General features: G+C 50.6%; 1 protein-coding gene across 1 annotated transcript in view; it reads right to left on the bottom strand.

Moving 5' to 3' along the window:
* The window catches only part of CFAP57 (cilia and flagella associated protein 57), a 77998-nt gene that overhangs the window by 11418 nt on the left and 49903 nt on the right, over positions 1-16677 (bottom strand). The window contains exons 15-19 of the mRNA XM_089894796.1: positions 15542-15715; positions 14357-14515; positions 11164-11307; positions 4776-4892; positions 3095-3493 (exon numbers count right to left, since the gene is read on the bottom strand). Of these exons, the coding sequence (XP_089750922.1) occupies positions 3095-3493; positions 4776-4892; positions 11164-11307; positions 14357-14515; positions 15542-15715 (993 nt within the window). The remainder of the gene's footprint in view (positions 1-3094; positions 3494-4775; positions 4893-11163; positions 11308-14356; positions 14516-15541; positions 15716-16677) is intronic.

Here is a 16677-nt window from a genome sequence, read left to right on the forward strand (position 1 = left end):
AGGCCCAGCTCAAGTGCCATGCCCCCTAGCTGAAGCCCCCCTCTCCGGTGAGCTTACCACCCTGGATGCCCTGCACGGAGCAGTGCTTATCTGTGTCTGGCTCAAGTTCCCTAGGTGAGCTTGCTGAGAGTAGGCAAGCCATCACATTAATCTGGGAATCCTCCACGGCCAGCTCGCAGCTTGGCATGTAAGAAGCCCGCAAAATACGTGTCCTGAATGAATAAAGTACGTGTCCTAGATGTTTGTATTCCATTGCAACTCTTCTTTTAGTATTGGCAGTCATGCTGGAGAATGAACGAGGAGGCCCCGTGCTCCTATCTGAACATATAAATGAGACAGTGACCTCATTTTCTGTGTTTTCTAACAAGTTTCTCTCAGATGCCATGTCTGCCCCAGCCTTCCTCAGCCTTTTGAAACTTAAGTGTCAGGGCCTTGGTACCTGCAGATGCAGCTCCTTACCAACGCACACCAAAGCAATGGGCACCCCGGGCCACCAGCTGGGGGGCCTGGGATCAGCTGTACTGTCCCGTCTTCTGTGCCTCAAGCCCATGGGCACTCCCAGTCTGTGCTGTGATGGCCTTTCAGGCTCTCCTACTAGATCTTGCCTTGGTTCTTTTTTTAATTTTATTTATTTATTTTTGGCTGCATTGGGTCTTCGTTTCTGTGCGAGGGCTTTCTCTAGTTGCGGCGAGCGGGGGCCACTCTTCATCGCGGTGCGCGGGCCTCTCACTGTCGCGGCCTCTCTTGTTGTGGAGCACAAGCTCCAGACGCACAGGCTCAGTAGTTGTGGCTCACGGGCCTAGTTGCTCCGCGGCACGTGGGATCTTCCCAGACCAGGGCTCAGAACCCGTGTCCCCTGCATTAGCAGGCAGATTCTCAACCACTGCGCCACCAGGGAAGCCCTGCCTTGGTTCTTGAGTAAGTCTTTTGCTCGGAAGAAGGGAAGGAAAATAGCATTTTTGGAGCACCTTTTCTGTACAGGGCCAGTGGCCAATGCTTGACATTAGTTAGCTCACTCAGTCCTTGCAGTAACTGGCTGAGGTCGGTGTTTTCTTCCTCTCTTACAGATAGGAAGGCAGCTCCTGGACAAGTTCAGGACCGCCCCCCCCCCCGCCCCTCCCCTAGCAAGACTGGCCAGCAGGAGGGTAAACTGGGTCTGTACAAAGACAGGGCTGTGCTCTTCTCTCCAGGCCCGCCACCTTGCCTGGCCCTTAAGACCAAAGAAGGAAACAATTTTTATCATCCAGAACAGTAGTTTTGAAAGTTTTTCTTTTTTTAAGTCTTCCAAACAAAATCTTACACAGAGCCCACCGCAATAAGCAAGGAGTCTCCCTGGTTGAGCAGGTGCTGGGAACCCAGAGCCCTGCGTCCTGACACCCCTCTGGCCCCCTGCAGTTGTCTGTGGCACTTCTGTGCATCCACAGGGCTCCGCAGCACACAGGTTTACAATGCTGCTTGAGCAAACACTCTCCGGATTCTCCCTGTTGATGGCTCCCTCTGCCAGCCACCAGGGAGTGGTAGCGTTGGGCAGAAGCCCTGCTTGGGTCTCCTCTGCTCCCGCTACCCCAACTCTCACCCTGGCCCAGCAGGAGTGCGCATGTGGCCCCTGGGGAATGGGGGAGCAAACGAGGCCCTTCTGCCTGTCCTGAGCAGCCTCATGCTGACGCTTACACCCTCACCTAGGCTGTGGTCTTTACTCTCTTTCCTTTTCCTTCTTCTCCTAGGATTGACATTTGCTTTGGGAGTCTGGTTGGCATGGAGAGAGGGACCCAGCCCTTGGAGGACCCCTCAGGCCTGTGCCCTGGTGGCAAGTCACAGATGAGAGCTCAGCAATGTCACCAGTTGACAACCACTCCTACAGTCTCCCTGGTCCCCCTGCCCCGCAGGCTGCACTGCAGTGCCCCCAGGGACTCTCCATGCTCAGGAGCACTCGAGACCCTTAGCAATGGCTCTGTGTATCAGCTGCTGGTGCCTAAGTGTCCCAGCAATTGAATCTACTCCTATCTCTGGGCCTCTGACTGCTTTCATGGCTCAGGAGCTGGGCAGTGGGCTGCTTGATGGTGTGGGCTGCTTTTAAGCAGGGGCTGGTTGTAAGGTGGCATGAGACCTGCCGTGCCTGGGGCTGGCCTGAATTGCAGTGTGCTCTGCCCAGCTGTGTTCAGAACTGATTTGTTTCAATCCAACTGCAGCCCATCCCCATTCCAGCATTTTAATTACAGCATTAAAGAAATAGGAACATAAAAAGGTACATGCCTTATAAATGTGATTCGGACGTTCTCTTTTGATATTAATTCACATTAACTGCCTCAGGTGAGACTGATACCCAAAGAGAAATTGGCAGCAGAACCCTGCCTGGGAGTCCGACAGTGTGTAAGTGGAGGTGGCAGTAATGGGGTTAGGCTCTCTGAACGGCCCTAGGAAGAGTCCGGGGAGGTGGGCGTGGAGAGAGCTCATTAAAGTGAGGGGAGGCCAACACTTAGGGTGGGTGTGGTTGGCTCTGGACCCGAGAGATAAGAGTAGGGACCTGAGGCACCAGAAAAGCCGGAGGAGGTGGGAGGAGATGGGCATGTTCCCAGGAGAGAACTTGGCCAGCAGGGACCATGTGATAACAGGTAGCAGAATAAAAAGCAGCAAAACAAAGTAAGGTGAAACAGAAGCTGGAAACAGAAAAGAGGAGAAGGAAGAGAGTAACTGGGAGAGCTAAAGTCACGTGGCCAAAGTCCAGAGGGGACAGGGGTCAAGGAGAGGAGTGAGGCAGGATGCAGGAGTGCTTTGGATAAAGATGGGAGTAGAAAAAAGAAACGGGTGGCTGGTGAAGTGAGATGGGGCAGAAATGAACGAACCTTGGAGGGGCAGGAGTGGGCACGGAAGTGCCTAGAAAACCTCCTTGGCGGGCCTCTGGGCCATGGTCACCGCCAGGATGAGCTCTGAGGGGGACAGAGGAGACAGGTCAAAGAAGGAGCTTTGGAGAAAGCTAGTGGGTCCCTTGGACATTTGGGGAACCCTGAGGACAGTGGTCTTGGAGGGGCCCTTGACAGGCTCTCTTGTCTCTGACGGCCCAGCCTCGAGGGAGCTGAGGGGCGCATGCAGGTACCTGCATGATGCGGACGTAATCCGCGCGGTGCAGCTCACTCTCCTTGACCACCTTCTTCTTGAGGGTGGCCAGGCTCCTCTCCAGGTGCTCCCGCTGACGGGTGTACTCCTGCTGCAGGTCCGAGTTCAGCCCTGTGATCTCTACCTGATGGGGCAGGAGGGGCTCATCGTGAGGGAGGGGAGAGCCTGGAGGGCAGGGGAGGGCGGAAAGGGAGGCAGAGCTCACCATGTCTGCCCGCTGCACGTACTTCTCAAAGAGAGCGCGAAACTTCTCCTTCAGCTGCCGGGGTTCTTGGATGTAGGCCACACAGTTGTGAAGGTCCATCTTAAACCGTTTGACCAGAGCCTCCAAGTTCCGCTCCTGCAAGCAGAGGCATTTACTTCTAGCCCCATAGGGACTCTCCAGGGTCAGGGGCTGCAGCCTTGTGACTGCATAAAGGGACAAGAGACACCTCATCTAGGACTTCACCGTTGACCACCAGGGGCCACACAGGGCCCAGAGGCCTAGATGGGCACCTAGCCCAGAGGGAGAGGCCCTAAAACTCCTGTGTCCCTGGCCTGAACAGTTGCATTTTTAGGAGGCAGCACACACTGATTCCTTTATTGGCTCTAGATTCCTTCCAGGACCACAGGCCTTAAAAGGCTAAAAGAGGCGCAAGTGGTCACCTACTCCTTTCGGAGCCAAGATGGAGAGCATCGATTCTTTCTTGCAGATCCCCGCGCCAGGGCTTCCCTGCCCCTTTGTTAGCTCATCCAGTGTTTCTCCTTCCTGAGGGCTGCTGTGAGTGGGTAGGGAAGATAATGACAAAATCGAGCAGACTGGTTCATCTGCAAACTTGGGCTACGTCCTCCCTCTTCCATCATGCTTTCTCAGATACCCATCTTCCCCTACCCCTGACCTAGAGAGACTCTCCTTTTTCTTCACTCTCACAGCTCTTTATTCACGTTCCATAATTTTCAGCCTTGGCTGGCTGATAATTACTATGCACATGCCACAAATCACCTGTCAGTTTGTGAAGGGCAGGATCTGTATCAGTTCATGTTGATAGCTCTGCAGCTTCTAGTATTACCTAGTACAGAGTCAATCCTTAATGTGAGGGGTGGAAAAATTCAATCTGATTCTACCAACATTACGAGGTGCTCTGTGCCAGGGGGTGAGGGTGCAGCCAAGTCCTGGCCCAGGACCAGAAGACTGGGTTCCCAGCCCTGGCTCTGTATGTGCTCACTAGCTGTGGGTGCTGGGTGAGGTTTCTAACTTCCTAATCTCTCTGACCTTGCTTTCCTTGTTTATTACATAGAGAGACCGGAATACGCGATTTCTGAGGTCCTCTTAGCTCAGTATTGTTTTGGCAGTCAAGCCTTTAACCACTGACTACAGATGATCTCTCTGAACATGTTCCTTCCCAGGCCACACAAGCCAATGTTGTGAGCATTCCTATAACACTGGCTTCCCACCTCCTTGATCACTATACTCAAAGTCATTTTATAGTCTCAGATGGATTCAGCTACATAAATTTACATGAGCCTGAAATAGGGCAGGGCTGTGAACAAGTAAAGAATGCGAGTTAAAATAGGTGTATCTTAGCTACGGGCTGGCTCTGTCTCTTGAAAGCCAGCTGCCCATTGCAGACAGGCACCGGCTCCTGAATCCAAGAGCTGCCAGACTCTGAAAATCCTCACACCTTTTGTCTCTCTCTGCGCATCTCCTGATCAGTAGCTCTTAATTTCTGCCACAATTCTGTGATGTTCAGCTCCAGCTGTGTGTTCTGCTTATGGAAATGCTCCAGTTCAGTTTCCATCTACAGACAACAGGGGAAAAAGAGTCAAGAATAAGAAAGTAAGCCAAGGAAGTCATGCAGATGGCCAATGGGCACATGAAAAGATGTTCAACATCACTAATTATTAGGGAAAGGGAAATCAAAACCACAATGAGATATCACCTCCTGCTTGTTAGAATGGCTATTATCAAAAAGGCAAGAAATAATAAGGGTTAGAGAAGATGTGGAGAAAAGGAAATTCTTGTGTACTATTGGTGGGAATGTAAATTGGTGCAGCCACTATGGAGAACAGTACGGAGAGTCCTCAAAAAATTAAGAATAGCTGTATAACAGAGGATCCAGCTATCCCACTTCTGTGTATTTATCCAAAGAATGCAAAAACACTAATTTGAAAAGATATATGCACCCCTATGTTTATCGCAGCATTATTTACAATAGCCAAGATATGGAAGCAACCTAAGTGCCCATCAGTGGAGGAATGGATAAAGAAACTTTGGTACACACACACACACACACACACACACACACAAATGGAATACTATTCAGCCATAAAAAAGAATGAAATCTTGCCATCTGCAACAAGATGGATGGGTCCCTTTAGGGTATTATGCTAAGTGAAATAAGCCCAACAGAGAAACACAAATACGGTATGATTTCATTCACCTTTGGGATATAAAAGACATGGAAGGAACTTAAATGTCCATCGACAGATGAATGGATAAAGAAGATGTGGTACATATATACAATGGAATATTACTCAGCCATAAAAAAGAATGAAATAATGCCATTTGCAGCAACATGGATGGACCTAGAGATTATCATACTAAGTGAAGTAAGTCAGACAGAGAAAGACAAATATCATATCATATTACTTATATGTGGAATCTAAAAAATAGTACAAATAAACTTATTTACAAAACAGAAACAGACTCACAGACATAGAAAACAAACTTATGGTTACCAAAGGAGATAGAGGGGGTGGAGTGGGGGGAGATAAATTAGGAGTTTGGGATTAACATCGACACACTACTATATATAAAACAGGTAAATAAGGATAGCACAGGGAACTATATTCAATATCTTATAATAACCTATAATGGAAAAGAATCTGAGAAATATATACATGTATGTATAACTGAATCACTTTGCTGTACACTTGAAACTAACACAACATTGTAAATTAACTGTACTTCAATTAAAAAAACAACAAAAAACAAACAAAATAAATGAACAAACCAAACAAACCAAAGCACATAGATACAGAGAACAGAGTAGTGGCTACCAGAGGGAAAAGGGCGGGGCAAGGGCAACATGGGTAAAGGGGAGAAACTGTACGGCGACGGATGGAAACTGTACACGCTGGAAGTGGAAGTATAATGCTGTTGGGTGGGAGGGAGGGAGATGCAAGAGGGAGGAGATATGGGAACATATGTATATGTATAACTGATTCACTTTGTTATGAAGCAGAAACTAACACGCCATTGTAAAGCAATTATACTCCAATAAAGTAGTAAAAAATAAATAAATAAAAGAACAACAACAACAAAAGAAATATAATGCTGCACACATGAAACTTACATAACATTATAAACCAATGGTACCTCAATGAAGAAAGTCAGAGAATGAAAATTATATTTGAGAACTGAAGTCTTTTAGTGGGAATGTTTCCTCTGCTACCAGGGCACTTCCCTTCTAGTTCCCACACTGGAAGGAACATTTCTTCTTACGCCTCGCCGTCCCCAAAGCTCCCCACCCCTTGGCTGATATGTTAACCCAGATATGTGTTTCTATAGCCCGGCTATGAACTTTTTGCCCTTAGTTTTCCTGTTCCTTCCTTCTTTTCTTGAATTCCTTATAAATTGACTGGAACCTGTAACCTGAGGCAAGGTTCTGCAGAAAAGCAGCTTCCTCGTTCTACTTTGTGAAGTTGTGTGAGTGAATCTTGACCCTCTGGGGCCACAAACCATCAGGGCCGACCCTCAAGCAGAAAGTTTTGAGGGACCAGCATGTAGGTGTCTCCAGTCTAAGGCATAAAACAGAAAAGAGGAGGCTGAGAAGGAATCTTTGCCTCATCATTCTGTTGAAAAGGTCTGAAAAGTACAACTTCAGAGGGCCTCATCTTCAAAAGAAAAAAATAAAAGCTACCCACGAGCTTCTGACTCTTTATTCATTGTTACATGGGTATCAACCAAGGACATGTGAGTAACAATCGGAGTTTCTGATTAGAATGTCAGCTGTAGGTGAGCTCGCCTTTGATTTAACTCCTGCCAAAAGCAAAGGAGTGCAGTCTGACTGACACGCCAGATCTGGTGGATCTGGGGGATAGAGAGGTTTGCTGACTATTTTGACGGGGATGGGGAGTTCACGGGGTTTTTTCCTGGCTGGATGGAGTAGCACCTCTAGCTTAACGCAGGCCCTTCGGCCAGATTTCAAGGCTCCCGGCCAGCTTCTCAGGTACCAGGAGGCCCTAGGGAGCCGTATCCTGGACAGGAAGGGGCAGCGTTTGGAAGAATGTTAGCCTAATTAGTGGAAGCGTTTTGTACGAACAGAGTAGCCCTTTGACCCAACGCCTGGCATAAAAGCGGCTCTCAATAAATATTCATATGAATAAATGAATGCATCACAGGTATAGAAGGCCAAGGGAAGCAAGACTGAGGGAAGGGAGGAGAGCCTGAAACAACCTGCCTCTGGAAGAATGATAAGATAAACATGCAATGTTGGCAGAGCTATGTGGAGCCACCTGGTAGAGGACACAGAGCAAGTGTGGATGTTTACACAGCTAACGAAAGAATGTATCCCTTAGAAAGGACGGGCAGGCTGAAGCCCCAGGTCTAGAGGGATTAGAGGGAAGTAAATGAGAAGTTCACGTGCAGTAGGATCAACACCATCAGCAGTCAGGGCGGAAAGGCCCCTGTGTGTGCACAGTGGAGCTGAGGGGTGGCACCTAGGGAAGGGATGCTCAGTCGGGTTTTGTAGGAGGCATAGGGTTTAAGGACAAGTTGGGAAGGAGAATCTCAGGCAGAGAGAGCAGCCATGCACAGAAAGGACCAGAGGCATGGGCAGCCTGGCACATCTCTGCAGGCTGCAAGTGGTCCAGCGACCCCTGGACCTTGGAGGGGTGCGTGTGAGGAAGTGGGAGAGGAGCTAGAGAGGTCAGCTGAGCTGGGTCACGCAGGACCCTGGGGCTGAGGCTCGAATGGTGTGAAGCTCAGCCTTTACCCTGCCCAGAAGTTTAAATAGGTCAGAAGTTTGGCCCTTATCCTGAAAGTTCAGGGAGCCACTGGCAGGTCTTACCCAAGGAGTGGCATGATCTGATTTGCACATTAGAAGGCCTGATGCAGAGGCTGTACCTGGAGCCAGGTAGCCTGGTCAGGAGGCTGCCGCTGTGGCCCATGTGAGATGCTGGTGCCCCAGACAAAGGAAACGGCCGCTGCAAGAGAGAAAGGAGCTTCTCCAAGGCCTGGGTGCTTGCAACTGGCTGTGCCTCTTTCTCTACAATCTTAAAGTCAGCAATGACCAGGTTAGGTTAGAAAGGAGGATGATATGAGCAAAGCCTCAAACCATGCTGAGAGTAAAAAGAATCTATTTCATAGAAGGATTGACATAGAAATATGTCAAATTTGAGTAGCTGGCTGGTCAGCCAGGAGACTAGCCAGTGAATGGGAACAAGCATCCTTTTCCTGGAGTGGAAATTCCGTCTACTCGTCCAGGTGGTACTAATCACATTCAGAGATTCTTAGTGGGGAGCGGGGGCTGGGGAGAGGCATCTTGACCCCCGCCCCACCAGGGGACATGTGGCAACATCTAGAGACATTTTTGGTTGTCATATCTGGGGGAGGGGGAGGACAAACCCCTGGGGGAGGATTGTCTCTACCTCTAGTGGGTAGAGACCAGGGATGCTGCTAAATATCCCACAATGTACAGGACTGCCCCCTAACAAGGAATTATCCACCCCAAAGTGCCGAGGCGGAGAAAACCTGCACTAGATGAGGAAATAAAAGAGTGTGAAGTAAAATGATGAGGTTCTGGAAACTCCTGCCCTAGGAAGGAGATAGTCACGTTTCAACAAAGAGAAGCTGGAAGAGTGTCTGTGAGGGGAGGCACTTGAGTCAGGGAAGTTTTCTGTTTTCAGGCATGGATGTCTCAGCTCTACAAAGGAGCCAAGGGCTTGCGGCTTCCTTCTTGCAGGGAAAGGAACTTCACAGGAGGTGCACAGCAGGTGGGCCTAATGTGTCTGACCCACAGAGGGAAGCCACCAGGTCACAGGCCCCTGGGGAAGGAACTGGGCCCAGACATCAGCCCTGGCAGCAACTGGCACCTGGGGTGGGGCAGGAGGGGTCCTGTTTGACTCGTTCCCAAGGGGGTGGCGTATTCCCTGCTGAGGATCAAAGCCGTGGTTGGTCCAGTTACTGAAGGGAACGTGAATAATCTCTCAGGTGTGTTGCAGTGGAAGGCAACCAACCCAACCTTAAGTGCAGTTGACAAATATGTCAGATGAGGTGGGAGAAGTGAGGCCGTGACTGCCAGGGGCCTGCGGCGCATCCGCTTCCCAGGCAGGTAGGGCCCCTGCTCTTTCTCATCTTCTCAGGCTGCCATTCTTGGGCCCTGAGGTCACTCAAGAATGGCAGGAGGGCCAGAGGAGGCAGCTCTGTGGTCAGCTGGGAACATCCTTCCTTATCCCAGAGGCCAGGGAGAAAGTCATCCTCACAGGACATATCCTCTCTGGATGTCCCAGCCCTGGACTGATCCCACCACGTGGCCTCTTTTCTGGGCCTCCTGGAGAAAAGGCTTTGCTTTTCTCCACGATAGCCCTTGTGGAGCCAATTCTAATTGGGCCATCGGTACACCCTCCTACCCTTTTAGCTTTGCTCAGCACAGTTAGAGAAGATGGAGGGGGAGTAGGAGGCTGTTTTGGATAGGGTGGCAGGGAAGACCTCCTTGGAGAGGTGACACACGAGCTGAGACGTGAAAGACGCAAAGAAGCCAGTCGTGTGAAGATCTGAGAGCCTTCTGGGCGGGGGGAGCAGCGCTGCGAAGGTGCTTGTCCTTGGAACTGTCAGAAAGCCTGCAGGCTGGAGCCGGGGAAGGAGCCTGGAGATATGGCTAGAGAGGCTGGTTGAGGTGGGATCACGCAGGGCCTCTGTAAGGAGTCTGGGCTTCATCCTAGGTGGGAGGAGATACCACTGGGGGTTTGCTGTGGTCTCTATGTGGAGACCAGACTGGAGGCTGGAGTCAGGACCAGAAGAGAGATGATGTAGGCTTGGACTGGAGTGATGGCAGCAGAGGGCAAGGAGGGTTGGATCTGAGATATCGTTTGGAAATAGATCAGATAGGCATCGGTGACTTGGATATAGGAGTTAAGAGAAGGGAAGAACCGAGATGGCTTCCACACTTCTACGTTAAGCACCTGGGTGGATTGTGGTGCCACTGACTGAGAAATGGGGAAACTGGACGAGGGGGAGGTCAGGACCACCCTCGTTTAGATGAACCGTGGACCCCACTGTCAGCTGCTCACTGCCCAGTGTGGGGAGGCTGACAGGTAAACACGTCATAAGGAAATGCCCTGTGTACTGGGCAGAGAGGCCAAAGGGGAACATTTGTACCCCACTGGGCTCTCAGAAGCCCTCGTCCCTTGCTTCTGATCTCTCTCCTCTCTGCCTCCATCCTGTTTGCTTCCCAGAACACACTCTTAATTTTGCCACTCTCCTGCTCAAGAGCCTGTGATGACTTCCTACACTCCTTATATCAGACAAAGTCCAAACACCATGGCCTTGTATAGGGCCCCCACCAACACGTTTAGTCTGAGAAAAAAGTGTTGAATCCGGAGGGGGTGTACTTTCTGGTGGACAGGCTGGTGGCTGAGTACACATCGCCCCCTGGTGGCTGAAGGCCCAGCAACCGTGGTCCAAATAGGTCCAAAGCCCACCCCAAGGCCCCGGGGGAAGCCAAATCCCAAAGCACTTTGCTTTTGCACCACCGAACCCCCGTTGGGCCTTCCCGTGGCTTCTTCTGCGGAGTGGATGCGGCCCACACCTTGGGAGCAGGGAGGGGCTGCAAGGAGAGCTTCCTTTCTTTTTTCTTTTCTTTTAAAAAAATTTTTTTTTTGCTGTGCTGAACAGCATACGGGATCTCAGTTCCCTGACCAAGGATCAAACCCACACCCCCTGCAGTGGAAGCATGGGAGTCTTAACCACTGGACCGCCAGGGAAGTCCCAGGAGAGCTTTCTTTCATTCCCTCCTGGCCAGCCAGGAATGGTTGGGAAGGAGGCGGGGGGTCCAGATGGCTTCTCACCTTTTGAATCTGTTCCTTCATCACCTTGATCTCATTCTCTCGAGGTTCTATTTGCTTCTTCAGCTCCTTTATTTTGTAGTCAAGCACAAACTTGAATTTCTCTAGTTCTTGATTTTTCTTTTTCAGGTCATAGATTCGCTTCTCCTGTGCATGAGAGGAGAGAGAAGTTGAGAGAGCTACCAGGAGGCCCTGGCACGGAATCCCTTTAGGCAAAGTGCACAGATCCTGTGACCTCCTGATTGAGGAAGCCACAGACTGCTCCCCTTGCCGGGGACACAAAGGCCGGATCCCCCACCAGAGGGAACCATTGACTCCTTGGCTTCTGTGCCAGGACTACATTCATTCACTCACCCATTCAGACATAGGTTTTGGTCAACTGTGTTTTCCAAAGCTCACCTGGGCAGCATCTCCTGTCGTACATGCTCTTCTACAAGAGAAGAGCGTGCTTCTTATGCTTCTCCATCAGGAGGTGGTGCCTAATTCCCTCCCCTTGCATCTGGCTGAACTTATGGTTTGCTTGTATCCAACGAATGAAACTCAAGTGATGCTGCATAGCTTCCCAGGCTAGCTTGGAAAAGGCCGAGCAGATTCCACCTGGTTCTCTTGGAACACGTGCTCTGGGAGGCCATCTGCTATGTGAAAAGTCCTCCTACACTGAGACCTCCAGGCTGGAGAGCATGTTTGGTGCTCTGTCAACAGTCCCAGCTAAGCTCAGCCTCCCAGCCATGCTGGTCAAGGGGCTGGACATGGGGATGAAGAAGCCACCTTAGAGGCTGGTCTTCCAGCCCCCTGCTGCGGGAGTCACCCAACTGAGGCCCCACTAGGACCCAGACATCGGGGACACAGACAAGCCATCCCGTTGTACCCTGTCCAAATTCCAGACCCACAAAATCTGCAAGCATAATAAAACAGCTGTTTTTCACCACTACGTTTTGGGGTAATTTGTTGCAAGGCAATTGTAGTTGGAATGTAGGTCTATCCATTACCACACATTTACTGCACAAAGATCTTTTGCCAAGGTCGGAGATTCCAAATAGAAATACGCCACAGTCCCTACCCTTACAGGGAAACACACTAGCTGGGAAAGCAGATGTGTCAACAAATGTAAACCTACACTGTGACAGGTATTGTGGAAGAGGGAGGCACATGGAAGGCGTGGTGTGTATTGAGGGTGCTGAGAACAACTTGTGTGAGTCAGGGTGGTGGTTCATGGGGACAGTGAAAGGTGAGCCTGGAGGGGAGGAGGGGAGAGAGGCAAGGGTCTTCCATGTTGGGTTAAAGAGTTGAGAATTTATCCCGGAGGCCAGGAGTTGGTAAGCTATAGCACTCGGGCCAAATCTGACCTGCCGCCTGTTCTCAGAAAGTTTTTTTATACTTAAAAAAAATTATTTATTTTCGCTGCGTTGGGTCTTTGTTGCTGCGCGCAGGCTGTTCTCTAGTTGCAGCGAGCAGGGGTTACTCTTCGTTGTGGTGGGAGGGCTTCTCATTGTGGTGGCCTCTCTTGTTGCGGAGCACGGGCTCTAGGTGCACGGGCTTCAGTAGTTGTGGCACGCGGGCTCAGTAGTTGTGGCTCACGGGCTCTAGAGCGCAGGCTCAGTAGTTGTGGCACACGGGCTTAGTTGCTCCACGGCATGTGGGATCTTCCCGGCCCAGGCCTTGAATCCGTGTCCCCTGCATTGGCAGGCAGATTCTTAACCACTGCGCCACTAGGGAAGCCCATGTTTTCATAAAGTTTGGTTGGAATGTAGCCAAGCCCATTCATCGATGTCTTGTCTATGGCTGATTTTATGCTACTGTGGCAGAAGAGACCACACTGCTTGAAAATATTTACTACCTTGCCCTTTATAGAAAAAAAAATTTTGCTGCCCCTTGCCACAGGCAGTTGGGACGTGTGAAAGAATTTTAAGTGGAAGAGTGACAATAATTACAGAGTGTGGTGGCAGGGAGCCCGGATGGGAAGTGGGAAGGAAGGCCGTTAGACCCGTTAGGAGGCTGGTGCAATTTTCTAGAGGTCTTAACCTCTTTCTTGTCAAAAACCCACTTTGAGTTGGGGGGAGCAGTAAATTGGGAGATTGGGGTTGACATAAACACACTACTATATATAAAATAGATAACTAATAAGGACCTACTGTATAGCACAGGGAACTCCGCTCAATACTCTGTGGTGACCTATATGGGAAAAGAATCTAAAAAAGAGTGGGTATAGGTATATGTATAAGTGAGTCACTTTGCTGTACACCTGAAACTAATACAGCTTTGTAAATCAACTCTACTCCAATAAAATTTAAATAAAAAAAAAACCCTTTGAGAGTCTGTGGAGAGCTTTGACTCCTCCCTAAAAAATGCCCAGATACAAATGCAAATGCTCACTTGCCGAAATGATATGTGTGCACTGTCTCATTTCATCCTTATCAGAGCCCCTGAGGGCCGCATCCACAGGTGGGGAAACAAGGCTTGGATCAGTTGCCTGAGGTCCTGTGGCCAATTGCAGAGGCTGCCCTGGCACCTAGCTCACTAGGCTGAAACCTGCGTTCTCAACCACCCAGGAGTTGTGTCCAACTAAGGCAGCAATGGCAGAGGGGCTGGAGAGGAGGGCACGGAGCCTGGATTTGCTCAGGAGGAGGATATGAGATTTTGGATACGGAGGTGGTGTGCCTCACAAAATGTGATGTGTTTGTTTTAGTGTTTTGTGAGAAAGCCATCCAGAAAAATGATACCACTTTCTGGGGTATCCAGTGGTTACAGGGCCAACCACGGGGGAGTTCCTCTCTGACCAGGGGGACCACATGGGCGATGGGGTGAGTGAGCTGCCCCCAGTCCATGGGATAGTCACCCTGGGATGTCTGGCGCAGTGGCGAGCAGGGGCCTGGCAGTCAGCACTCAGGTTGTTACCCCAAGTCCGTCATCTATGAACTGTACGAGCCTGGGCAAGATACTTACCCCTCGGAACCAGTTTCCTGAGCTAAACAACTGGGTGGCTCATGGTCCCTGGGGCCGTTGGGGGAATTGAATGGTATGTGTTTACAGCAGTTAGCCCAGTGCCAAGCACACAGTAGGCACTTCACCCCACCCCCCTCCATCAAGTTCAATAAATGGGTTCCAGGAAGGCAGGGACCCTGTCTCTTGAGCTGTGTCCTCATTGCCTGGGTCTGTCTAGGCGGGAGTTGAGGCGGGACACAGGATATGCCTTTACCTTATCCTGAATCGTCTCGTCTCTTTCCTGGATCTCCTGCTTGAGACCCAGGATGTCCTTCTCCAGGGATTTGATGACTCCTTGCAGCTTCACCTGTTCTCCCTTCAGAATCTCAGTGTCGTTGGTTCGCTCTTCAATCTCTTTCTGCAGGCTGCTGAACTAGAGGAACAAACAGCAACGACAGAGACCACCAGAGCCTGTGAACTCATCTCCATTCCTCCTGACTGCCTGTAGACTTTAAGAGCTCCCCATCAGAATTTGGGACAGTCAGGAATTTCCCAGGGGACAATTCTGTCCGACAAGATCCAGTCCCATCCCCTTATGTGAAGAAGGGCTGTCTGCCTTAAGAGGCTCCAGAGAGACCAGTTCTCCCAGCAGATGCAGAGTTTTCCATGACCACACTGACCCTGAAAGGCTGGGATCCATGCCCCATCGAGGTTGCAGAGGTTGGGCCCTAAGTGATGAGCCATCTTAGTCATGTCCAAGAAGGGAAGATGTGATTGTCCCCTGGATTGACTAGTAGTGTGATTTCTAATAGGAAAGAACATGAGCTTGCTTTGAACTTGGCCTCTCTAAGGTTAAACGTTTCGGGGCAACTGGCAATTCTATAAGGATCTATGAATTGAATGCCTCCTCACTCAGCCATCAGTGACTACAAACATCTCCCCTGCCTTATAACCTAAGCATCCTATACTCCCAATCTTTCTCCCGCCCACAGAGTCTGAGCAGGAGCACCCCTGAATCCCTGCACTGAGAGCCTGAGGACACCTCGAGGTGAAGACTTTATCTATCTCACCTCCAAAGACTGCATGTCCACTTTAAATGTTTAGCTCTGTAAACTCTAAATCCCACTTGCCAATAAATGAAAGCCCAGGGTGTCCACCAGTGTCACGGTGAACCTCACCGTCCCTGCAAACAGGAAAGAGGAGGGGGAGCCCCGATGGTTACCCCATCAGACGATGTGGTAAGGATCTGTCTGCCTGTCTGGGCAGGGGGAACCCTCACACCAGCCAGTGCTGTTTTCCTAACCCGCTTGCTGGAGATGAGGACGTTCAGATGGGATCTTGCCAGGTCATCCCGGGGCAGAGCCGCCATCAGCCGGCTCCGTGTCCGTCTACCCACCCCATGCTTTCTCTGTAGTGAGGCCCTGGTCCACCCCCAGGCCTCTCGGGAACAGCCCGGTACCTTCTTCCTCATGATGCCCGTTTCTCCTTTGAGCCGCAGGTTTGATTCCTTTTCATCCCGAAGCTTCTTCTCATACTTGGTTTTGATATCTTGGATCTCACGGTCTTCATCTTCTTCAATCTGCTTCTTGGTCTCTTCAAACTCGCGCAGCTGCTGCCTGACAGCCTCCTGGGCCTGGCTCGGAGAGAGGGAGAGTGTGTGCCCAGGGCAGAGGGGACACGCGGCACCCTCGTGCTCAGAGGGACTGGGACGAGGTGAACGTACAAGGCCTATCGTGGGGAGGGGAGGCCGAGTGTTGGTACGGCAGTGGAAACCAAGGCCATGGGTCCCTTGACCCTTCCACTTTCTTTCTGTCCTTCTGTTTGTCCCCCTTTCCCTACCAGATCAGGCCTTGGGCTCTATCACTTCAACCACTGTCCCACCAACACCCCCCAACCCTGTTCCACCTCTGGTCTTCTTCATACTGACACCAGCCCCCTTCTATTTTTCCCTCACTAAACTTGTGACGCTTGTAGCTTTATATTTATTTGTGGAATTACTTGATTGTCTCTCCCATTAGATGTAAGCTCCTCGAGGGTAAAAACCCAGTCTACCACGCCCACCAGGAGTTCCCAGTGTACAACGCACACTGACACACAGTAGGTACTCAATAAATATCTGAATGAATGAGTGAAGCTCTAATTCCACCCTCCCCCTCCTTAATCCAACCAATCCCGTCCTTTTCACCTCTTGAATCCATCCACTTTATGCCTCTGTCACTGCCCAGGCCCCTGTCATCTCTTGCCTGGACTGTTGTCAGCCTCCTAGCCAGCCTCCTGCCTCTGGTCATGCTTCCCTCCAGTCGGATCTCATTCTCTAGTCGAGGGGAGCTTTCTAAACCACACACCTGGTCATGCCAACCCCCACTTGCAAGCCTTCTCTGGCTCACCCTTGTCCTCATGGTAGAGTCCAGACTCTTGAAATGGGTCCACAGGCTCTCAGGAGGCAGTTTTGGTGCATCTCCCTGGCCTCAGCCATCACTCCCACCCCAAGCTCTCTCCAGTGTGAACTAACTTCAGATCCCCCAGTGTGCAAGGTCCTCAGCTGCTGAGCCTTGATACCTGCTGTCCCTCTGACTCCAGCGTCTTCCCGTGGCT

The sequence above is a fragment of the Delphinapterus leucas genome, chromosome 1, assembly GCF_059928025.1.
Source record: "Delphinapterus leucas isolate spDelLeu-1000000601 "Yukka" chromosome 1, BTC_Dleu_Yukka2, whole genome shotgun sequence".
Classification (NCBI taxonomy): Eukaryota; Metazoa; Chordata; class Mammalia; order Artiodactyla; family Monodontidae; genus Delphinapterus; species Delphinapterus leucas.